Source organism: Rhipicephalus microplus, chromosome 3 (genome assembly GCF_043290135.1).
Source record: "Rhipicephalus microplus isolate Deutch F79 chromosome 3, USDA_Rmic, whole genome shotgun sequence".
Classification (NCBI taxonomy): domain Eukaryota; kingdom Metazoa; phylum Arthropoda; class Arachnida; order Ixodida; family Ixodidae; genus Rhipicephalus; species Rhipicephalus microplus.
The window spans coordinates 13631490-13655269 of NC_134702.1; the positions used below are offsets into that span (position 1 = coordinate 13631490).

Below are 23780 nucleotides of genomic sequence, written 5' to 3' on the forward strand. Positions count from 1 at the left end.
CTTTGCGTGTGGTAATGCCGAAATTGAATCCTAGATGGTCTAACACATTGTATAATTTATGCTACTATTAATTTCGAGAGATTTTGCATCAGTTCGAAACGCTTGCCTAAATACCATCGCCCCACAGTGGGGCAGTGCCCAAGACTACGTGCGCTCAAGCTTCGGTGACGAGTGAAACAATGTGGATGCTTTGAGTGTTTCCTCCTCAGAAAAAAAGAAAAGCATTCCTGGCTTAAGCAGCCAAAACCTAGCGAGGGGGGGGGGAACGAAGAATAGTCTTTTCCCAGTGTCAGACGGCGTATTGTGCGCGCCCCGCAAATGTGCTCTGGCGCCGATAATACTTGCTTGACTTTTGCAACATCCCGAGGGAACTATCTACGTCAAACCACCGAAAATGTCAATTGCACCTGAATACTTGAATGAGCATGCATCCATACTTTGAAACCAAATTAAGATATCTCGTAGGCAACGCTTGTCACTAATAATTGGTCAGAAGTGCCCTCCCCCCACCCCCTCGCATGGAGGACTCTCAAACAACACAGGTATCTTGAGTTTCCAAATTTGGTGCCAGGGGTCTTTTAACGTAACCAGAGAAGGCCGATTAGAAAGATAAATCATGACATTCCTGAAATTTATTCTCATTAAGACAATTCATGCCCAACTTATCGTTATACAAAGCTAAAACATACATAACACTGGTTCCTTGAAGCACAGCTTTATTGCTAATTGAGAATAAGGTGTCTTAAAGCCATGCGTTTCTTTCTTTTACAAATGTACATAGATACAGACAAGCAAAATAAGTTAGTTACGATCTCCAGCAGTACGTGGACATTTTTCACACATGCATTTACGTTTTTCACAGTAACTTACAAATGGGGAAGTTCCATGAACATTGCCCTGCAGACCAAAATACCCAGTCAAATTGATAATTCATTCGCACAAATTATCTGGTGGCAATCACATGGCTAATGTGAATCTTAGTAGCTTGTGCAGCTGGAGTTCACGATATTACGATGTTACAGATTTAGGACAAGTAAGAGAAAACTGCATTTGCTAATTGTTCTTTTGTAAACTCAATTGCAGATTAAATGCAGCTGCGAGCAAACCCAGAGTTTTGCAAATTGTAATACATAAAAAAATGAACACTCAACTCACTGATGGGAAAAACATCTAAGCTTAAGCTTCATCACTTGTGATTTTGAAGCGCTAAAATACAATACCAGAGTCAAGGCTGAACGAAGCGTGTGTAAGGGTAAAAGGAACATATCCCGTTTGCATTTGTACTTCCAAGCTTGAATTAATGCTTACAGTCTGCAGTGCAGATCAGGGCAATCAATGCTGCTTGCCCAGGCATTATAGGCACTATCATCTGCTATCAAACCAAAACCAGAAAATAAACTTGAAACCTACTTGTTTTCTAATGAAGCAGTGCACGGAGACAAGGCACAAAAGAGACACCGCTGCACTTGCAACTAGTTTATTTTGAAAAAAAAAAAAACATGCTTAATATACAACATGATGGCATACCACTTGTGACAACGATGTTCAAGTCGCGACATATTTTCCAAAAAGGACATTTTGCAATTGCTTAGACTAACTCATGCTTGGCTAACGTCATTGCTGAACGTCATTGTCACGCGTGGTACTTTTTCCGAAATGAACTAGTTACGAGTGCAGCAGTGTCCCTTTTGTTCCTTTCGTGCTTTGTCTCCATGCGCTGCTTCATAAGTAAACGTGAAATATCACCAGCGCGCCCAACTTTCAACGTTACTTTACACCTGCAGCTGAGAGAAAATGCAGCCAAGTTAAGGTAGAATTGATGCAATAAGATCTAGAGACATTTAATCCTAACCTGTTGCAGGAGAATGCCTCAGGACATGGCCATGCCTTGCACAAGTCTGTGACAAGTTCAAGCCTGTATTATCCATCACCACGGAGCCTACCCTGCAAAGCACAGCAAGGTGCTGCTAAAACAGACAATGTGCCCCACGGTGATCATTGCAGGCGTGGCAATGGCAAGATGACGCTATTTCTGCAGAACATGAATCGTGCCTGGAATAGCCTAGTTGCCAACCCAATGGTGCGTAGCCGCGAGAATGGCACAAGGTCCCAACTCAACTTGCATACAACTGCTTAAGAAACACGACCACCTGTTACAGTAAGGGTTTGTAACCAACCGCAGCATCCTTTTGTTTTGTTTTTTAAGCAGTGAAGTAAAGTGTGATGAACTAGCAATAGTTCTTTTTCTCAATGACTGTCTTATGACACTGCATTAACTTTAATTAGTACTGCAAATTAGGATACCTGCCATGGATCAAATGTGAACTGCCCATTTTGTGAAAAATGACACAAGTTTGCTAATCTGGCATTTAAAGAGGTACTGACAAAATTTCGCGGTCGAAACGGCCTGCGCGATCGATTCCTGTGAAAATGTGTATACCATCTGCAAAACATCGACAGTGAATATAGTTGGAAGGTATAAATTAATTTTGAAGTTTACGTGAGCGATCGACTCCCTCGCACTAGTGACACCTGCAAAGATGACACTTGGTGACTTCCCCTAGTTTCTTCACGTGACCAAGCTGCAACAATTAAGACCTCATAGCTGCTACTTTTGCTGCGTTTGCACCAGCAGATTATTACTCGGCAGCCGCTTGCGACTCTGTGGTCATGGCTCATGCGTTGAAACTTTTGTGTTTGGCGACACTGCTGTCCTGCGTCCTGCTCAAAAGGACTTCTCAATGCGGACCCTGTGGAACTGCGTCACGGTTCCGAGTGCTGACGTGGTTGAAAGTTGCACACACTTGGTGGCGATAGTCGCACTCAGTGTCTTGTCGTTTTTAGAACTGAAGCTGGTTGGTAATGAGGAGCCTGCAATTAATCATCTGTCACACACTGCAGCAAATGATGTGCCGTGTTAAGACTAACAGACCTCCGGCAACACATATTAGCAAAAAGGGCCAGGCCAAAATTTCTGTGTCAATACCCTTTTAACACCAGAGTACGCAAATCCTAAACACACACGGTTTCTAAGAATAAGTAGCATCAACAGAGACACGCACATTTTTCTCGGCCATACTCATTCCAGAAGCTAGGTGCAAACTAGACAGCATTTTGCTCCAATTAAAAGATGGAATTTAGAGGCAATGAGAGATGCTGCATCGAATTTCTCTAGAACAGGTACAAAACAAGCTAGGGTTACTTTTCCCTTTAACCTTTCGGTATGGGGCCAGGTGAGATGCGAATAAAACCCACAAACCTTGTGATCACCGGCACTACGCAGGCACGCCGAACCACCACAATAGCACACATCATGCTCTACATTCAATCACACTTGCTCACAGTGTTCCCATCCTGCCACGTGCATATCCATGCTTACACGCTGCAAGCTGTGCAAGTAAGGGACTCTACACTGTATCTAGTGGGTGTGCGTGAGTGTAAATTTTTTGGCAAAGCAAAGCCAAAGCAACAATATTCAGCACTGAATGGTTTTAAAGTGAATGGTCTTATCAGTGGAATTGTCATAAAGTTTTGAAACAAGTACCAGATGCTGACAGAAATGGCTTAATCCATGGAAATGTCTTGTGTTTAATGTCCCATTATTCAGGTGTTTTTATAAAAAAAGCCAGTCATAATTGCTTTCAGCAGGACAGAAAACTTGTTTGCAGACTCTGGCTTGTGCTTCAGTTCATACACTGCATTTTGTGGTGGTTGAGTCTTGTGGTTTCGCAAGCAGTTCATCTTCACCTGTTATGCACAGTTGCAGTGTAAAGGTGCACCCTTAACTGCATGATCCGAAAAATTTTTGTTGTGTCATATAATGCTCTTTTATCCACATCTTGAAACTTATGATCATCTGCCTCAAAGACTGGCATAATGACATAATGATTACCAAATATTTTGCTGGCAGAAGGGCAGAAAAATAATGTATAATATGGCCATTCTGAAAAGGCAATAGATGTCTCAAGTATCCAAGAAATGAAGGTTTGAAAGATTCCATGTTTTAACAGCAGTTATCTTCATAAACCATGTGAATCTTGCCTAACTATGTGTTTGCTAAACAAGCATAACATTGGACATCTTGTAAAGTTTTACAACCTACACAAATGATTTGATGCACAGATGTGATAATCAGAAGACATGGGTAATGGTTACCAAATAGTGGCTGGCACTTTCAGCAAGGAGCTCTGCCTTTCTTTGTTCCTGACGAAGCTTTATTTCTTGGATATTGGCGATTACCAATGAAAAAGCATGGTCAGCCTTGGTTGAAGATTGTACAGTTAAATACTATCTTGAAATCTGCATTCCATGTGAAGGTCACTACTGCCAATTTGGCACGAGTACACAATATGAGTGAGGTGCTTTAGGTCAGATGTCAAAGATAAAAGAAACTTAAAGTGATAAAAACATTATCCCATTGCATAATCTTTAAGTTTCGTACCAGGTGCATGACAACGTGATTTAACAAGATGCAGACACTATTCACAAGACATGAACAATATTGCGATAGAAACACACAATATAACTAGACTAGTGTTATAGCACAGATACAAAATGATACAAGAAATAAAGGGGTGGACCTTCTATTCACAAATACTGTGACAATAATACAGCCTTAAGATGACAATATAGTTTAAAAAAGCTGTTCACACAGCACATAACGAAAGCTTCACGTTCATTCTCTTACACTACGAACAGTATAACACAGATATGAGAGGCTATTTACATTGTAATCTTGCCTTCTGAATGGTGACATTAACGTTAAACTAATGCAACATCCCTCTGCAAGTGCGTTATGTACAAGATATGTTACAATAAGACCTAACATTTGTGACATGAAAAAGGTACTGTAAGAGAATAATCTGTCTTTGTCTACACATCCCTGAAAGAAGTGGGATACCCTATCAAGACAACAGCAACACACATACTAAGCATTAAAAAAGGGAAGCGTTTCTCATATCTATGCACACAAGATCGAGGTGCAAGCCAAGCAGAAGTAGTGCCAAGGGAAAAGTTGAAAGGCTGAACAGTCATGAGACAGCACATGTTTCTGGGTATATATTTCAGTGGTGTTTGCGACTTAACCAATGTTCTTTTACAGAATAAGTTGCGACCACCCTCTCCATTAATTGATTTCCTCGTTAAAACATAACAGAAGGAAAATGCAGGTCAGGCCACAAGTATATGTTTCGATGTATGTCTTAAGATCACCATTGTTTTAATGCACAGGATATAAACGCTACTGTTCTTTTTTTCAATTGCATCAAATCTCCAAGTTTTCATTAGGCCAACCATTAGTGCTAGAACTCAACATTGCACATGTCCTTGGGAGTGCAATACAAAACGGGTCTTCTAGCACAACCGCTTGCTCAGTATTCAAGTTTTGCACAATGAGCAACTGTATTGGTGTGAGTGCAGCGAGTTGAGTTGCGTGCTTTGAATGTGCAGTTTGTTTGAATAAATGATATAAACTCACATAGACGTGCTATAAAGATGTATATATGTTGAGAATATTCTCACCCGAAAGCATTAGGACTATGCCTGAAGCTCAACATAGTCATAAGAATTGACCGCTCACATTCAGGTCTGATCAAATGCTTGCGCACACTTAACGTGGGAAAATGAACTTATAAGTACAGCCACTTCGGAGGTGCTATGCTATTCTCTCTTATCATGGTGAATGTCAAGTACAGAAGTTTAGATTCCTGAATTTGTGTTGTTAGTCGTTTGAAATCCCTCAGGAAGTTCCTCTTCTCTCATGTAAGCCCCATGCCAAGATGTTTGAGGTGTTAATAAGTAAATTACTTGGCTTGCTCCTTTTTGCTGAGCTCATGTACATGCTCTGTATTTCTGCATAACAGAGGAGGGCAAACAATGGCTTTTATCTGAAGTGCCAAAAAAGCACTAGAGGTATATCCGAAGTAATACTCCTGGTTGGCCACTTTTTGAAGGATAAATTATCGCATCATGCCGTGCTTTATGTCAGTGGAGTGAAACACATGCCACATGAGATATTGCAAACATAGTTAATCTAGTATGTACCCCTTAATGTAACTTTACTAATAAACACAAGTGACAAAACATGTATTAGTCACTAGAACTGATTGTGCTATATGCACGGCACTTTGAAGAATTATTATTAAAATTTTTTTTGACCAAAGCACATTCTTTTAAACACATAAAACTGTTTTGATATTTCTTTTACAAACCCATTATTCCAGCACTGTAAGTACTTTGGTACCTGGAAACCTGAGGTGGTCAACAGCACGTAGACAAGTGGGTACTTTATAGTCAATATTTTGACAAGGAAGCCAGTCTTTGTCAGGCCAAGTATAAGACCAACTTTTTAGGAATTCTATAGCATTGCCAGTAGAAAGGCTTTACTTATCATGTATTTGAGACTTGGGTGTCACACATGTGCTTATCTGGTATCCTGCTCAAGCCCAACAGGAAGAGAACAGCTTCATAATTTTGGTCAGCCAGACTAGGCATATTCGTACGCTGTTTGAACTCAATATACTAAATGAGCTGAACCCAATTACAATACATACCATGCATATAGAAAATATTAAATGCACTATACAAAAAATGAACCTAGCCTTGGAAACATAATACTGCCAGGGTCCATCAAAGTCGATGCTACCTAGAAGGCAGAAGAGGAGATGCCCAGGGTGAACTTGGGGGTTATCTGTTGTATGGTGGAGGCTGGGGCAATATTTGCTAAAGAGAGAGAGAAAAAAAGCAACACATTTACAGTGTATTTCAGCTTCAAGCACGCAATACTTAGCCAATCAACAACACACACAACCCTTTAGAAGATATGTTTAAGTATGTAAGTCAAACTATCTGCTTTTTGAACATTGGCTGTCAGTATTCAAGCCAATTTTGTCACAAAGTCTCATCTGTGAAATTTATTCGGTGGAACGAAATAAGCAACCTTTTCTGAGAGGTTCTTAAACGGTTAAATACCACAGGGCTCCATGCATTATTATGGCTGCATGTGACTATACACAAGCACGGTTAATCCACTTTGCCAACCCAAGATAGTAACCTCTTTGCAGTTGTAAGTTGAAAATTGTAACTAAGTGTACGGTCTCTCCTTCATTAAATAATGTCTTGCATTATGCTTAACACAATGCTCCCATCGCCTAAAAGACTGCAGAGAGTGGGCAGAGAGTGCAAAAGACTAAATCAAGCAATTCCAGTGAGTGGTGCATGCCAATAAAAAAGGTACAAGCAATTTGCAAACACAAAAGTGCATTACAAATAAGCTTGTTCTAGCTGCGTTGCTAAAACTAAGCTAAAATAATGAAAATAAAAAGAGGGATGTTAGGAGCACTTTACCAGCGGGCTGTGAACCATCTATTAACTTTTGCTTTAAGTTTCAGCAACCTAGACGCGACATTGCAATACAATGCCTTGGGATAACACAAACTACAGCAGGAAGCATAAGATGGCAGTGAAGAAGGCTCTGCCAACATACTTGCATGCAATGTATTTGAAGAAAGAAAGTACTCTGAACCTAATTTATCAGTAAAATTGTACACACACACATACAAACACAAATCAGGTGTTTCAAGAAATGCATACGAAAATCCTCAAAAGTAAAAAAAAATTATACTTGCCACTTTCACAATTTTTTCTTTAGTGGCAGTCATCTTAAGATGACTAATGACATGTTAGTAATTAATTGGACTGTATAAATTAGCTTTTTAATTAGCAAACACATGGTAGGGTCAAATGAGAGAATGGAACCCTTCCCGTGAAGAGCCCATCGCTGCATTATTATTTTAAAAAGAGGCCTCTAAGTACAGTGGTGCTCGATATGAGTTGCAACACTGTGGCCATGGTTGAGGGAGCCCCAAGCCTACACTGTAACTTTTTGAGAAATATGAAATTGGTTATAAAGTAGTAGTAGTAAGTTGAAGGCAGAACTAGAGCAAAGAAAGTTTCAGTGCGAATGAAAAAAGGACAAAAAAAAGTGAAGACCACAGGACAAGCAGTGACTGCCAATTTAAGTGTTTATTGCAAGAAAACCAGCTTTTTATAATTTTTTTGAACTAACATGTGCGCATAAAACACTCGTTAATCACAATCTTTTTTTCAAGAAGTCTATTTCTTTCTTCATTAGCAGGAGAGAGGGTGAACTGACACAATTTTCACCCTCGTTATGGATCCAAAGGGCTCCTAAAATTTCCCCTTCCTTCTTCTATTTTCCTATAAATTTTGTTCTTTGAAACATGGGAACACGTGTGCACTTCTTACAATGGTGAACTATAAATGGCTACCATATCCATTTTTTACGTTACTGCAGTGTCGTTGAGCAGGATAATTGAACACATCAGCTGTCGAGACAGAGTTTACGCCACTGTCACTGATTGCTGTCTATATCAGCGCCGTTGCACAGTGTTGGCGCCACTTTGATCACGGGAAGCACGTTGCAACTCTTATTGGGCTCGACTGTACATATTAGGCATGTACAGTCCAACAAATCATGTTGGAAGGTTGAGGACGAGAAATTGTGTAGACACCTGCTGTGCAGGTGCGGCTTGCCCAGGAAGCACTCGTCCGCTTGGGTGTGCCCCAGCCACAAGGCGAGGGTCTTGTGGTGCAAAGCCTCCCCACGGGAATGGAGGAACTGCGACGTGCGGGCGCCAGACATTGACGCCAACAGGTCTCCCAACTGTCACAGTGGAACTACACCATTGGAGGGGCGGTGGCGGTGGTATAGCCACCGCTCTGCCTTGAAAGCTGGGCGCCTGCACCACGCGAAGTCCAGGAACAACCACGCCCAACTGCACATTCTGCTGGTGCTGAGGCCACCGAGCATTCTGCAGCGTTGTAGTTTGCACTGATACTGGTGCAACGCTTGCGGCAGCCTATCAAATAAAACAAAAGACAACTACGCTTAATCTACGCACACGTGTCAACCTTGAGAAAGGGCTTGCTCAAGTCATGCTGCATATTCAAATGCCGCATGATTTGAACATACAAATCCGAAAGATGGAACAGCTTGTAAAATTACCACTTCTTTTCAATTCAGATGAAACAGCAGCAAAAGAAACAGCAGTCAAAGCATTCGATTCATTGAATGTTCTAAGAAAAAAGTGAATCTAGAAGGTATTTCTGCAAGCAGATATTGGGATTCGTTATTAAAGGTGCCTGGCAACACTTTTTGAGTATGGTCAGAAAACGCTGCTGATCAGTAGTTGAGGCTCACAAGAGCACACAATACAAATATTATGGCACAGCACATAACCTGACATTCACAATAAACTTTCAAAGTCGGTCGAAAATTGCTTACTCTTTTCTCGGAAAATGAAGATACAAGCTCAAAAATTCCTCGTCACAGTCGTATCAACCATTGATTGATTTGAGCTTGATGCACTTGGTCATTACTCAGGCCACTGTGGGAGCCACAATTTGTTCATGTGCGTGATTGCACTGGAAAGTCGTGTGTTCGAAGAAAAAAACAGAGAAAGGGAAATGTGCTCAAGGTCACGAGGCGTACTGTCTTTTCCCATGCCAACCCTTCCTGCTAAGCTTCCAGCACTTTTGTCAAGACGAGAGAGAAAATGCAATTGCAGCGTGCGACAAATCTTATTAATTCAGCTCGTACTGGACGGATTCTAAAAATTTTTGTAGCGGTAAATTCCAGAAGCAATAAGTTCCTAAAGTGAATCCATTCTGTGGCTACTTGAAAAAGTGTTGCAGGCCTTTTAAAGATACGTTGGGAGGATAGTTGGTAAAACATTATTTACACACTAGAACTCTGCTGAAGACGAGACACCAGGGTGGAACAAGAACGAAAAAGTGCATTGTTGGTTTGCAACCGCCTCGCCTTTAACTCTGATGTTTCGTCCTCAGTGCAGTTTTAGTTTGAAAATAGCTCATTAGGCCAGGGTACTCATACCTGATAGGTCCAGCTTACGAGTGCTCAGTAGAAAGTGAATGGTTGAGTTTCAGCTTACATTTCGTGCGCTGTGTGTGTGTGTGTCTCTCTGTTTTTGTGTCCCTGTCGTGGTGTGCTATACCCTTTTAAATGATGAACCCCAACCAACTAGCCCGGCAATGTGTCTTAGTACATTTTTAGATTTAAAAAGAAATTTTAGGTGTGCAAAACTTTATTTTCCCTCTTGAGTGACAAGATTTGTTAATACAGGAATCATAACAGAGAACGTTTTATAACTTACGTTCGCTATTTCGTGTTTATCTGTACATTTTGTATACCTTAAATTTTCTTTCCTTACCCCTCTTTACTATTGCATTGTATCTCTCATGTATGATTTTATAGGAGGTCTCACTCACAGTCTCGCGCCTTTGAGACCTCCTTCTGTATTTGTACATAACACATGCACTTGTATCACTTGTATTTCAATTCTGAATAAACTGAAATTGTTAAACTGAAAAGATATTTTAGACATGCTCAATATTGCTGATACCCCCTTTTACTCATTTTGCTGACAAGTCGTGACACTTAGTCTTGACACTCACAACTACAAGCTTGTTGAGATGCACCAGCTTGCTAACATCCCTTTTTTTTATAATGAAAGTGATGAAAGATCACTAAGAACGGGAATACAACTGTAAATGGCTGCAATAACAAATTGCAACAGGATATCATTATATGCATGTAGGAAGTCGGATACATAAGATTATATACCTGTATAGGTGGCTGCTGAGGTGCACTATGCCTAGGAACTGTGCTAGCCGGACGAACCACTCCCGCAGGCAGCCTTGGTAACAACAGTCTGTGGGAAGTTGTCGTAATGGTAGTGGATTTCAATGCAGGTGGCGCCGCACACCTTGAACCTGAAACTATTGTCGCAGCACCAGACACTTTAGGGGAAGGATGTGCTGGGAGACTCTGTGTGGGCCTCCAATCGACCACATGTTTGCTGTTGCCAACGGGCCTTTGGTGCTGAGGGGGCACTGTTCTTGGAGCTGACCCACTCGTGTTTATTGTTCTTTGAAGAGTAGCTTGTGTTGCTGCAAGGCTTGTGGGCTGCAACATGGCCGTGTTGACACGCATGCCTGATGCAGTGCTGACTGCTGATGCTATTGTTGGTTTGGCAGTCTGAAAAGGCAATTGGCGTTGGCCTACCTTGCCAAGCTCTATAACTGCTACTTGTTCGGATGTCTTGTTTGCTGTCTTATCAGCTGTAGACACCCTTGTTGGTGCACTTGTTATGCTCAGACCCGAAGGTATGGTAATGACACTGTTCCTGGACACCGCTGTTTCACTTGAAGAAGTGGCGACATCAGTGGGAATGTTTTTCTGTGACGGACTTCCATACGCAGCAGTACTGTCTTTGTCTAGCTTCTCCTTCTGCTGTACTGGCCTCACCGTCAGACCCAGGTTTTGCTGGAGCTTTTGCAGAATGCTATGCGGACTCGACCTGGAAGGCGAGACCTCTGAGACTGCTTTTGCTCCTCCCACTACGCTGGTGGTGTTTGTGGTTGTGGCAGACGACGTAGCGGCTGAAACCGATGTTGTAGCAGGCAAGAGTGTCACGTTTGCAGGTAGTGCTATGACCTTGCCACTGCATCCTGCCGTGGCCACTGGCAACACTGAGATTTGGCGGCCCAGGGATGCTGATGTGACAGAGAGCAGTGTAGATGCAGCAACACTGGTTGAAGCTACAGTAGCTTGCCTTGAAGGTTGCACCTGTTTGGCCTCCACAGTGACAGCTTTCTCCCTTGAAACCGTAGTGTTGCTTGAAGATGAAGGACTCGCAATCTGCTTCAACTCCTTTAGTAATGTGGAGACGTTCGGGTCACTGCCTTGCCTGGGCATTGGTTGACCATGGTGGATTTGCCTCTGTACGACTGGCTGCAAATTCCTGGATGAAGCAGAATGAAAACGGTAAGTTTTCCTGCATGGGTCACTCCATAACAACTGTCCTAACTTTGGCACCCAGCCACTCTGAGAGAAAAAGAAAGTGGGAAGAATACCTCCTAGTTAAAGAGACTGCTCACAGGAAGCGAGTGAGCCGGTATACAAACCTTATAGGTGCATCATCTCCTGCAGGCAAAACTGATGGCACTCTGGGAGAAGTGCAGTCCTAAGGTGGCCAGTTCCTATGGTAAGCCACCATAACATCTATGCTCCTACTCATCTCTTTCCCCAAGTACACCTCAAGCCTTTAGTTAAATATACAGACAAACCTCAATGTGACTAACATTGGCATTACCAGATCTAATCAAGTAAGCATAAGACTAATACTAGATTTGTGGCACAGCAAAAGACAGCTTAAGTCAACAGGGACAGGTGCACTCGTCTGTTGCTTCTAGGGGCAAAGCTCCTTAAGGCGTGGGTCGTGCGTCTCCTGCATGTGGTAGCCACCTCTAGTTTTAGTCCTTGGAATATCTACAGGATGACGGTACTTGGAGTGTTTACTAGATGGACGGACCAACAAACAGACGGACATACATACAAACAGAAGGACAGACGGATGCGGCCAGCAGATGATTGACAGTTTGGCGATAAAACCCTTCGAAACTTCGCTGCACTCATCATTATTCACTCTGTGGATATGCTATGATTTTTTTACTGCACCACCATTATATTAATTGCACATCGATAAGATCTGCAATATGTTTTACTAAACATTAGCCATGCCTAACCTGCATCAGCACAAAAGTAATAAAGCATATAATATCGTTGAGCCAGATATCACTTCATCATAACAAAATTAGACTATCATTTCGTATTTCGTTTCTCTACATGTGTGTGTGGGAGATTCTTTAGCAAGAGAAACACTATACTCACGATACTGTAGTGCTTTTCGAATTGAACTGCTGTGTTGTGCCTCTTGAGACGAGTTGCTGTTGTGGAACACCGCATGTTGACTGTGACGACGATGACCTGTCACAATGAAGACTGACGCGGCTCTCCAAATTTACACGGGAAATTACTGGTGCTGCTACTCTATTGCTTTGGATTAATGATGGCATCCTTAGTGGAAGTCTCCTTTGACTTGCCTGCAAAGCCATTGGCATAGTGGCAGTTGCAGCCCTAAATGCTGCACATTGGCGCTCTCTATTGGCAACAGCCACTAGATTCCTCCATGTCATTCGTGGACGCTGATATGGTGGTGGAACGAAATTCCCTCTAAAGTACCTCGCATTGACAGCATTCATACCACATTCATTTGCGCTGTTTGCCCGCTGTGGAAGTCTGTGCTCAACCGAAGGAACTTCTTGGGCTATAGAGGTCGTTTCGACTGGGACTCTTGCGTGGTCATCATTTACTGCAACCGAAAGTCGTTGGATAAGAGCCTTGGTAGCGTTATTTGGTTCCTTTTCTTCTAGGCCAGGGATCTGAGAGCCGGGCAACATTTTCAATGGGGTTTCGATTCCCAAAAGAACACAAAAGCCAGATTCTATAGATTGTACTCTATTCAGTTGCTCAGGGTGACGAAGCAATTTTTTCAGCAGCACGAAGATTTGCTTGAGCACATGACCCTTTTTCTGAAGTGAAGTGACAAGCATGCTCTTCATTGCTTCTTGCATTAGATCCAGGCTTGTCAAACACTTTTCTAGGTGGCCTAAATATTCTCCTGCACACTCTAGGATCGACTCTGCCTCTACGTCCCAACTCTCCAAAATGGTCTCGTTAGCAAATTGATCAAGTTCTTTGGCCGCTGCCATGCAGACCCCTGTCATGCCCGTGGAGGCAGTCACCTCAGCAGCACCTGTCATCTCAGGGGTCGTTGCCTTAGGTGACACTGTCACCTCAGGGGCAGTTGTCATTTCAGGGTTAGCTGTCTCATCATTACAGTTCTCAGGGCTGACAACATAGCAGTCAACGTCATCACTCGTGAGGTCTACAACAGTCACCGCACGTGATGTTTTGCCGGAGTTTGAGTCACTTGCAGATGAATTAGGTGGCACATCTGTTCTTGCACATGGTTGGGATTCTCCCACTAGAGAGGTCAGTACAACTGTGTCATCAGTGATGTCAATGACATCTATGGGCAACATAGCTTGGTTCTGCTCACCAACACACAATTTATCAGAGTCATCAAGTACTTCAGCTATGATTGCTTCTTCTATTGTCTCACTTGGTTGTGCTGATGTGTCTTTCATTTCCACAGATGGTGAAGGTGAATCACGCAGTACAGTCACCGCACGTGATGTTTTGCCGGAGTTTGAGTCACTTGCAGACGAATTAGGTGGCACATCTGTTCTTGCACATGGTTGGGATTCTCCCACTAGAGAGGTCAGTACAACTGTGTCATCAGTGATGTCAATGACATCTATGGGCAACACAGCTTGGTTCTGCTCACCAACACACAATTTATCAGAGTCATCAAGTACTTCAGCTATGATTGCTTCTTCTATTGTCTCACTTGGTTGTGCTGATGTGTCTTTCATATCCACAGATGGTGAAGGTGAATCACGCAGCCCTGCTTCTGTCGCCATGTCTTCAGCACAGTTATTATCAGAGCTGTCCCCATCTTCTTCTACTGGCAAATTTTTCTTGGCACACACTTCTGACACTATGTCGTCCAATGCAGTAGAGCACTCGCGCAGCATGTCGCTATGAGAGGATTCTTCATCCGACATCGATGCTGCAGTATTTACATCAACAAAGCTGGCTACTTCTGGCTGACATTGTTCTGCCTCATCAATCTCAGTGTCTGAACTTGTGCAATCGGCGGCATCAATCTCTGTTCTCTGTGTCCCATCACTTTCCACTAGCTCCTCCTCATGGTCACTGTTGTATGACTCAGTGTCTTGGTTGACTGAAGATTCATCTGATGTGTTAGTTTCCTTGAAGACTGATTCTTCTGAAAAGCTGTTTGTGTTTTCTTTTACTCGTTCGCTTGACTCACCAACATGACCTCTAAGCCAGGCCTCGACGTTGCCTTTCGTAACAGTGGTCTGCTCAAACACACTAGCAGCACCAGATTCTTCACTAGCGGCACCAGATTCCTCATGAATGTTTGTTACCTTTCCAGATGATGAAACAATTTCATACTTTTCAGATGGTTCTTTGCTACTACCTTCTTCATCATCTTTGGTAAAAAGAGCTTTCACATCAGGGTTCGCATCAGTTTCAGGTGTGCTGGGTGGCAACACATCATTGGAGATCCTGCGTATCTTGATCTTCCGCAACACCTTGTTTGACTCATGAGACCCTCCTCTTTTTTTTGATTTAATCTTTACTTTCACTCTAGGCTCGACTTTGACCTTGACTTTCAAACTTTGATTGCAGGCTTCTGTTTTCTCCTCGTGCGTTAATGGCAAACTAATGCTACGACTGTACATTGGCAATGACATAGGCAGACGAGACGGTGACACAGTAGTGGGCTTTCTGTTTTCACGTGCCGCCGGAGACAATACTTCACCATCGCTTTTGCCATGGTCTCCACCTTTGTCTTTCAACTTGCGATGCTTGAAGGAGTTTCTGTGCTGAGATGGCTTCTTGTGTTTTGTTCGGCTGTATACTTGTGCAATCTCATCGGGCAACCTTTCAACCATGATGAGCAGGTGTCGCTCATCTGTGGACATGCTCTGTAAAGCCAGAAAATGACGCAAGAGCGTTAGCACGTTCGGAACACAGACCGTAACAGTGAGCAAGCTGGTGGCCCTTAACATTAGCGCGAGCATGCCTGAGACATTTTACGCAACAAGGCAAGCAACGCAATTTCTGCATCACACGCTGTGTCATTTTCCTTCTCGTGCATCCACTCGATCGTGTATGCAGTAATTTTTTTTCACAGAGCCTAGAGGTCACAATAAACGTTTTACTTCCTACAAATTTACCGACAACAAACTCAATTTTCTTGCTTCGTTTACAAATCTCAGAAATTCATGCCATGAAATTTGAATTCTCTTTGATGAGCACAGCACTGAGAAACATAAAAAGAAACTACGAGTACCGGTAAGAGAAGTCACAATGCTGCTAAAAAATTATGGCGCGCGTCGTATTTCCCGTAGAACAGAATTTTTTTTCCCGTAGAACACCATCTTCGACAGAGAAACATGACCTCTTTTTACGTTTATTCCGAGGCAGCGTACTGTTATTCCGTAGCCGCATAGAACATTGCTGCCGCATAGACTATAAGTACGTGGTACAAATAAGCCAATTCATGGCTGTCAAAGTGTGGCTGGAAAGCTTTATTGCAGATCACAATACACGCATCTTTTGCACGTGGAGTTGCCTCTCATTTCGATAAGCAAACGCAGAGTGTGCACTGTTCACCAGTAAAAACAAACTTTCAGAACGCGCACGGCGCGAGCGATAGAGATAAGACCACGCGCACACAAAACTCTGATACGATACAGCCATCGATAGCAGAGATGTGCGAACAAAAACTTGAAATATCTGTACAGTACCTTTGACGTATATTCTTCCCTCTTTCGATGGAAAAATTCAAGCTGCAAAAAATGGTACTTGATAATGACAGAACCACTGGATCGCCAACCGACTGGATTGTCAGAATTTGGATTTATCGCGCATGAACGGCTTGGAATCTCTCTAACCTGCAGCGCCAAAGCACGCGATACGCTACACTCGTTTTCGCTATTACAACGTAACAATTATGTGACTTTTTTTGCAAAATATTTTTTATAAGTTAAAATAGGACTAAGCACTGGCACTGAATACTTCTCAAAGTTAAAGATGTTGAAGACAATGACGTAGCCTGTGACGTCGTATTGCGCGCATCCCGTGCGCATCCCGATGAAAGAAAAGACCAAAATAAACGTTTTGGGGGGCCAACTTGGGAGCAGGTGCGAGGGTGAAATGTCTGGGAAGTCGAATTTCACAATCGACGATGCCTTTGACCCAGATGACGATGACATTGTCCGCACGTACGGTTCTACGACGGAGAGCACGCCGCTGAAACCACGGCAGCAGCAGCAGGCCATGACAGCCACCGACAGCGTCGTTGTTCGGGTCGAAGAACCCAGCAAGGACCGCAGCAGCAACAAACCACTCAGCAGGCTCAAGCTTCCTGAAGACGTGAGTCATGCGGGCGTTGCGTACTGGCCTCGATGACAGTCGACCCTGCGCGTAACATTTTTACGACGTCGGCACTAACCGTTCGCGGTCAATTTTCAGAACCTGTCAAAGGATAGCGACTCCTTGATCCAGTGTGACCCTAACTTCCAGAAATACGACGCCAGAGATGGGTACGTGGTCGATGTGTGATTTGGGTCGCGTACTTTTCTGTCAAACCGCCCTCGTTTACCTCTGACTTCTTGAAACGTACAGGTGGTGGACGCACCCCAAAGTGCGCGAAAACTGGAAAGTGATGCTGGCCGCTTTTGGCCTTTTACTCACTGGCCTAGGTGAGTCGCGTTCAGTTATACGTTACACTTCAATCACGTGTATTGAAATTTGCCCTTGCCTACTATTCACATCGTTATATTCATCTGAATGCTTGACTTGTTTGTTATTCGGTATAATAGCATTACTGAACTGCTGCTCAAAGTGTAGTGCTTTGAGCTAGTTGGTTTTCAGTAAAGAAATGGAAAGCGATTTTTTTTTTTCACTCGGGAACAAAAGTAAGCGACTCAGATTAATGCCCCTGACACACGGGCACCCTGAAGTCCTTTAGACAAGGGGACATCTTTCGGAAAGGCGTTCGGGCACAGTGACACACGACAAAGGAGTAACTCCTTTCCGGCAAAGATCCTTTTCGCAAAAGCAGATCCCGCATCTACTTTTCTGGCAGGAAGGGAGTACTCTCGCATACAGTGTGCATAATTTATCAATAGAAGAAAACGTGTCTCACCACTGTGGTGCCCTGTCAGTATTTTTTTCTTGCGCTCAGAAAATGTTTTCAATTTCAGCAGCAGTGCGATTTGTTCAAAAGTGAAGGCCTATAGTCTGTCCATACTGTCAAACGCCTGCATTACGTCACTAGCGCGATCGTGTTAGGGTTGGCAGCGGCAGTTGCTGTGTCGGGCTCACTCGAAAACACTGCTTAAAGTGGCCGTCGCCTAATAACGGCAATGTGTCTTCGAACCAGCGTTCGTTGCGCACATTGGCCCAACTTTCGCGGTTGATGGCTCGGGGGGACAGTGCGGAAGCAGTCAAAATGAAGCTGTTTATGACGAGTCTTTGTTTGAGGCTCATCACTCTTGCCTTCGCAGCGTTTAGCTCATCTTCGATGGAGCCGAGGGCGACAACAGTCAGGCCCACCTCAACTGTTGCTTTATCTCTGTCTCTGCGCTGAGACATCGCAGGACCACAATGAAACGCGGCACGCCGTCACTGACCTAGCTGGACGCAGCCATGTAAAAAGCACGACAAAACAAAAACAGCAAAACACTGACTGTTCATAGTCGCCAGACGAACTTAAGTTGCTGCTAAAAACGCAAAAAAGCGAAAGAAAATTACAGGTATGCGCAATATAGGCCACCAGACAATAAAAAAAAAAAAAAACGGTTTTATGCTCCGGCGTCGCTGAATGTGATGTACATGCGCAGATTCTTTTTAATATTTCCAATCTTGCTGCTTCCACAAACAGCGCCATTTTTTCTGCAGCGTTCTTCTGAAACATCGCCTAAAGCAGTAGTCCGGTGCCGTGTGTCATCAGCGCCACTCCTTTCTGCAAATGGTCCCCTTAGGCGACAAAAGGGGTTTACTTCAAAGTACTTTACTTTTGCCCGTGTGTCACGGGTATAACGCTGTCCGCGTCTGCTTTTGTCCCCGTGTGAAAAAATTGCGTTGTTTTCATTTCATTATAATCGACGTCTTCCTTTTCAGCTCGTGAAAAAATTGCATAATATAGCGACGTTGGTCGGTACTTCACGTCATGCAGTGATTCCTGTGCAAGTATGAAAATTAGTGATTTCAAAGATAAACTTTGCCGAGAAATGAATGTTTCGGTGGTAAGGTGTTAAACGCAATATGCCGTATTGTGTTGCAGCCTATGCACCCTGAGCAGTTAATTACACCCCCTCAAAGCAGTGCCATCCCAAGTGGTGTGTTTATTGCTTTGAAACTAACACATTTGGCCAATGAACTTTTTTGTACGCAGCATATGCAACATGCTTGCCAAATAATATTAACCAAACACTTTTGTGAAAAGGAAAAATAGTCGTCCACCTGTTTATAATAGTGCTGTACTGTTATCAGGCAGCTGATATTCACATAATATACTGGCTAAAGGTGTGGCATACTTATCTTCGTGGTGTAAAGTTGCGTGCATTGGATCTTTCAGGCCTCATTGCTACTGGGATAGTTGTGCAAATACTGCCTAGAGTTGGTAAGAACATGCTGCTATATTACTCCATTTAATTTATCAACTAGGTCATCAGGAAAATGGTGCACTGACATCAACATGCTTTCGTTTCATCCACAGGTGTACAAGGTCTGGTCTTCTTTATTGCTGGTGCCATTTGCTTCATTCCTGGAGGCAAGTTTGTTTTTGCTGAAAGTAAAAATTATGCTTGTAAACTTATAAATGCTTGTCTCACTAACATCTGCACTTCTGTGAATTGATGTTTAGTAAATGAAAAATTGATATATACAATGTTTAGTAAACAAAGGACCAATATATGACCCAATAAGAAATTATTTTTAATGCTGCATCCATTTACACTGCATTGCACAATACATTTCCTGTACTAATGGTAACCTGTTTGTCTGCATCTTTACAGCATACCACGTGGTGTATGTATATTGCGCTGTGAAGGGGTGCCGTGGCTACGACTTCTACAACCTGCCACTGTTTAACTAGACTGCGACTGTGGGCAGTGACCAAAGTGGACCAGACCGATTTTATGCCGTGGAACACAGTCTGCTGTCTTCCCTGCATTACTGTCTCCCGTCATTTTTGGAGGCTTTGTGCGGAGGTCACCGGCAGTGAAATGCCGAAGAGTTTTAAAGCCAAAGGAACTTTTATGTGTGTGGATGTGTTGTGTTGTGGGTATTTATTATAGGCTGGGTAAGAACATTCTTGACTTCATGTCCATGAAATCCAGTGGGCTCCCGCAGAACGTAGTATTTACCAGGGGAGGGAATCGCTCATTTGCTCACAGAGATCAGGATGCCAATTTTTGTGGAAAGAAGAACATTGGCATCTCTAATTTTTCACTCTCTGTAATCAGGTAGTGCACCTTTATACTGTGGCGTGACATTCCCCGAGCTTGCTATTGCTGTGAGGAACCCTCGATGCGCTATTGCCGCTTGCCGTTCAGTTAAACTGTGCCAGCATAGTGCGAGAGACGAGGGGCCATTTCGACTGAGGAAGCTTGTGTATGGCTTGAGCACTGCACTGCAAAGGCAACGAGTTTTTATGGCGATTCGAGACATTTAGAAGTTTTCCTGTGGCAGCTATTGGTGGCATTTAAAGAATTTATGTTCAAGTCTGTGGTCTTGCCATTTTCAAACTACACTCACTAATGCCATCATCCAGTGCTGTCATTGTCTGAAGCGTGATGCAGCTATGCTTGCCGCCGATAATGCAGCATTACAATGTGGTACTGCCCTCAGGTTCTGCTTGCTGTCCCGGGTGTATGTTTGCTGTCTATGCCTCGTGGTGAACTGTTGTAAGGGGACACCATTTTTATGCAGTTCTTCATTTTGCTATGGCACAAGATGGCCGTTATTTGCACAGTGTGTGTAATGCTGACTCCAGGTCATAATACTATCTGGCTGTACGGCTAAATTAATATCTTGTGAGGCCTCATTACTAGGCAGTTGCGTGTGGCAAATATTTTGTCTTGCCTTCAAGATCATTTTGCTCTCCTGTCGTTTGCATTACAGGCTGTGAAGCATCGAGCAGGTATAGCAGTAGCATTGCGTTTCGTTATCCGCATTCATTATTTAATTATAGTGCATGTCATCATTTTAGTACTTTGCAGTACAATTTTTTCTCTTAGTGGTGTTTCTACGTGGAACTGTGACCTGCACAATATGTTCATGAGAACTGTGTCAGCTGCTTTTGAGTGCAGCCGAGATCAAAGAATTCAGCTGAATGTTGCATTGCCAGGTATATGTGGTTCTTTTATCAAAACTGCTAGATTGTTAGTGTTAAAGTTTTGAATAGAGGTGGAATTTTCCGAGTGGTGTCTTCTTATAATGTCCAATTGAACTGATTGCCCATTTCAATGTTTATATTTCATTATGAATCAGTCAAAATTATGAAAAAGAAAGGCAGCATACTGCTGGTGCTCCCTATCACTTTGATGGTACATGAAGGCATACTTCATGGATTGACTTGTTACGAATTGTAGCCTATAACTGTTCTGCTTGTGTAAATTTTAAACTCTGCATAGCATCATCAAACAATGCACATATTTATGTGTGTACAAAACAGGCCAGTTTAGTGCCCTAATGCCTTTTTGAGCTCTACTTGTTTCAACATGCCTACTCTGCAAAATTTGTGGCCATAGGCACACTTGATTCATTCGAAAGTCAACCTGGCCTTCCCTCATTATGCAACATTCAGCACTTTACTCTATGGTTTGCAACATTATGGTCACGTGATGGTTTGGGGGAAGGTTATTTTGGATGACTTGTTTTGATTGTGTGCCAATGTTTAGTTTCTCAATGTTCCTAGGACTGTGTTTCTAAGTTTACATTTACAGTGTTTGTAGTGCTGCAATTGATGTACCCTTTCTTTTGTGAGCTGTTTCATGGTTTAATGGTGAACCGTAGTGGTGCAAGAGTGTATGTACTCTTGTCACTGCCATTGCCCATGCAACTGCATCTGTCTAGTCTCATCTGAACTGCAGCTTCTTTTTGCAAGTAACTATATACTCTTTATTTTAGGTACTGCAGTGTTTAGAATTCTAAACAGGCCACCACACTCATATCAGCTCTCCAGCACTTCCAGAATTGCACAACATTGTAAGAGCAACGTGGCAATTTTTACAGACTGTCCGTTTGATAAGAGGAAGGTGGTATGCTGAGAGCCATAGTAATGTTCAGTGGAGCATCTGCGATGATCATCCATGGGCATTGTCAGCCATAGAAATGACAGGCTGATAGTCCTAATGATGACATTTTTACTTTATCAGCCCAATAACAAAAGATACGTGTAAAGCTTGTCGTTCTATATTCAGTCATTGAATTTGTGTTTACTGCATCTTATTGAAACTCAACGTTCAACTATGAGGTATGTTGCTGCGCACCATGTGCAAATGAGGTTGATGGCAGTGTTTTCCCCTGATGTCAGGTTTTTTTCGACAAGTCTCTGTTTGACACATGTATATTTTTTGAACGTTTTGCATGTGCTCCATGTACTGTTACAGTGAAGTGCTTTCCTCACATTTATGTCCTGTAACTGGAAAGCACTATTCCAATTTTGGATTTTAGGCGAAAGCATGGAACAGCTTTTTGAAGCCTCGTGCTTTCTCTGAACCCTTCAAACATGTGAACGTGGGGACTTCACTGTGGCCAAATACCATGCAGAATGTGGTGCATTCCAGCCATATTATTTTAGTAATAATGCTCACTGTTTATCAGAAGCTCATGTACACTTGTTTGTTACAGAGCTGTAATAAATACAAAATTCTTCACTTTTGTGTTTTCAGTGTTATGAAGTGTAGGCAAGACATGATATTGCTCGTGATGTGTCTTCAACTACCATGCATAAAATGTATTACTAATGTACAGTGCTACTACGAAGTACAACTTGAAACATCTAAAGATATTTTGTAGTTCTGAGAACATATATATATATATATATATATATATATATTATATATATATACCTTTTCTTATCAATTTTAATTATTTTTATTTTATTTATTTACAAATACTGCTGGCCAGAGGCCAAAGCAGGAAGGGTAAGATAATACAGTTTTCATACACCTTTCAAAACAACATCAACAATAAAGAAAGTGGAAAGCGTGACATATTTATACAAAAGCAACAAAAGGAAAGAGGGGGGAGGGAAAAGAGGAAATAGTTGGAATAGTTTAGAAAAACAACTTCTAATTTCAGCGTAAATAAGATCGGGAGAGTGTAAACTGCTTGCAGGCAAATCGTTCCACTCTTCAATGGTACGAGGAAAGAAGGAAAATTTGAACAAGTTAGTACGAGCAAAATATGGTGTTAAAGAAAGTGCGTGTGAATGCCGAGTCTGGCGTGTTCTTAGGGGTGTGAGGTAGGGGTCAGGGTTCAGAGCAAATTTGCGGTTAAAAAGTTGGTACAAAAATTTGAGACGTAAGAATCTGCGTCTCGACTGCAAAGATACGATACCATTTGAAAGCATTACACTAGTTACAGAACTACCAGGCTTGTAAAGAGAATAAATGAAACGAACTGCCCTCCGCTGAATTTTTTCTTATGCATCAATGTTAGTTTTAGTATAAGGATCCCAGGCAATGCATGCATATTCTAATTTAGGGAGAATCAAGGATTGGTAAGCTAAAAATTTCACTTTTGTAGGAGCATCCTTAAGTTTGTGCCTTAGCATGCATAATTTGCGGAAAGCTGCAGAAGAAACTTGTTTAATGTGGGAATTCTGACTTAAATTATTCGTTAGAGTGACACCAAGATACTTGTATTCCTTAACTTCTTTAAGAGGTTGGTTAGAGAGCGTGTAGTCAGTTAGTACTGGCTTTTTCTTGTTAGTGACACGGAGCAGAACTGATTTATCCAAGTTTAGTTTCATCCCCCATTGATTGCACTATAGTGATTGCACCATTGCACATATATTGTTTAGAGTGGACTGGAGAGCTGCTTGGTCATTAGAACTATTTATCGAGTTGAACAGAATACAATCGTCTGCAAAAAGTCGAACGTTAACAGGTGGATTTACACAATTTACTACATCGTTACAGTATATCAAAAATAGTAGGGGACC

At 42.5% G+C, this 23780-nt stretch overlaps 3 protein-coding genes across 4 annotated transcripts in view; 2 read left to right on the plus strand and 1 right to left on the minus strand.

The window, feature by feature from the left end:
- The window catches only part of coro (protein coronin), a 45036-nt gene extending 42801 nt beyond the window's left edge, over positions 1–2235 (plus strand). The window contains exon 12 of the mRNA XM_037433089.2: positions 1862–2235. Coding sequence (XP_037288986.2) covers positions 1862–2137 — 276 coding nt within the window. The 3' untranslated portion in view covers positions 2138–2235. The remainder of the gene's footprint in view (positions 1–1861) is intronic.
- Positions 2236–6282: 4047 nt separating this feature from the next.
- Positions 6283–16444, minus strand: LOC119163815 (uncharacterized). The gene is made up of 5 exons (XM_075888927.1): positions 16348–16444; positions 12773–15522; positions 10664–11843; positions 8532–8879; positions 6283–6720 (listed from the first exon to the last, which is right to left on the minus strand). Exons 2-5 carry the CDS (start codon positions 15517–15519, stop codon positions 6685–6687), a joined length of 4311 nt encoding a protein of 1436 aa, XP_075745042.1. The 5' UTR covers positions 15520–15522; positions 16348–16444; the 3' UTR covers positions 6283–6684.
- Positions 16445–16670: 226 nt separating this feature from the next.
- LOC119181834 (uncharacterized) lies at positions 16671–20189 on the plus strand. 2 transcript variants are annotated; one of them, XM_037433079.2, is made up of 6 exons: positions 16673–16975; positions 17075–17145; positions 17228–17304; positions 19185–19229; positions 19326–19379; positions 19624–20189. In XM_037433079.2, the coding sequence occupies exons 1-6, from the start codon at positions 16694–16696 to the stop codon at positions 19701–19703; spliced, it is 609 nt and encodes a 202-aa protein (XP_037288976.2). In that variant the 5' UTR covers positions 16673–16693; the 3' UTR covers positions 19704–20189. The 2 variants fall into 2 exon arrangements, with proteins under 2 accessions (XP_075745043.1, XP_037288976.2); XM_075888928.1 differs by lacking the exon at positions 19185–19229 and having other exon boundaries at positions 16671–16975; positions 19624–20042.
- Positions 20190–23780: the final 3591 nt, after the last annotated feature.

Excerpts from the sequence above, each read along its gene's own strand:
- LOC119181834 (XM_037433079.2), top strand. The coding sequence starts at position 16,694 with ATGAAAGAAAAGACCAAAATAAACGTTTTGGGGGGCCAACTTGGGAGC. Across the intron at positions 16,976-17,074 it reads GGCTCAAGCTTCCTGAAGAC|AACCTGTCAAAGGATAGCGA; the intron begins GTGAGTCATGCG and ends GTCAATTTTCAG. Across the intron at positions 17,305-19,184 it reads CCTTTTACTCACTGGCCTAG|GCCTCATTGCTACTGGGATA; the intron begins GTGAGTCGCGTT and ends TGGATCTTTCAG.
- LOC119163815 (XM_075888927.1), bottom strand. The coding sequence starts at position 15,519 with ATGTCCACAGATGAGCGACACCTGCTCATCATGGTTGAAAGGTTGCCC. Across the intron at positions 11,844-12,772 it reads TCGAAAAGCACTACAGTATC|GAATTTGCAGCCAGTCGTAC; the intron begins GTGAGTATAGTG and ends TGCTTCATCCAG. Across the intron at positions 6,721-8,531 it reads AAGCCGCACCTGCACAGCAG|CAAATATTGCCCCAGCCTCC; the intron begins GTGTCTACACAA and ends CTCTCTCTTTAG.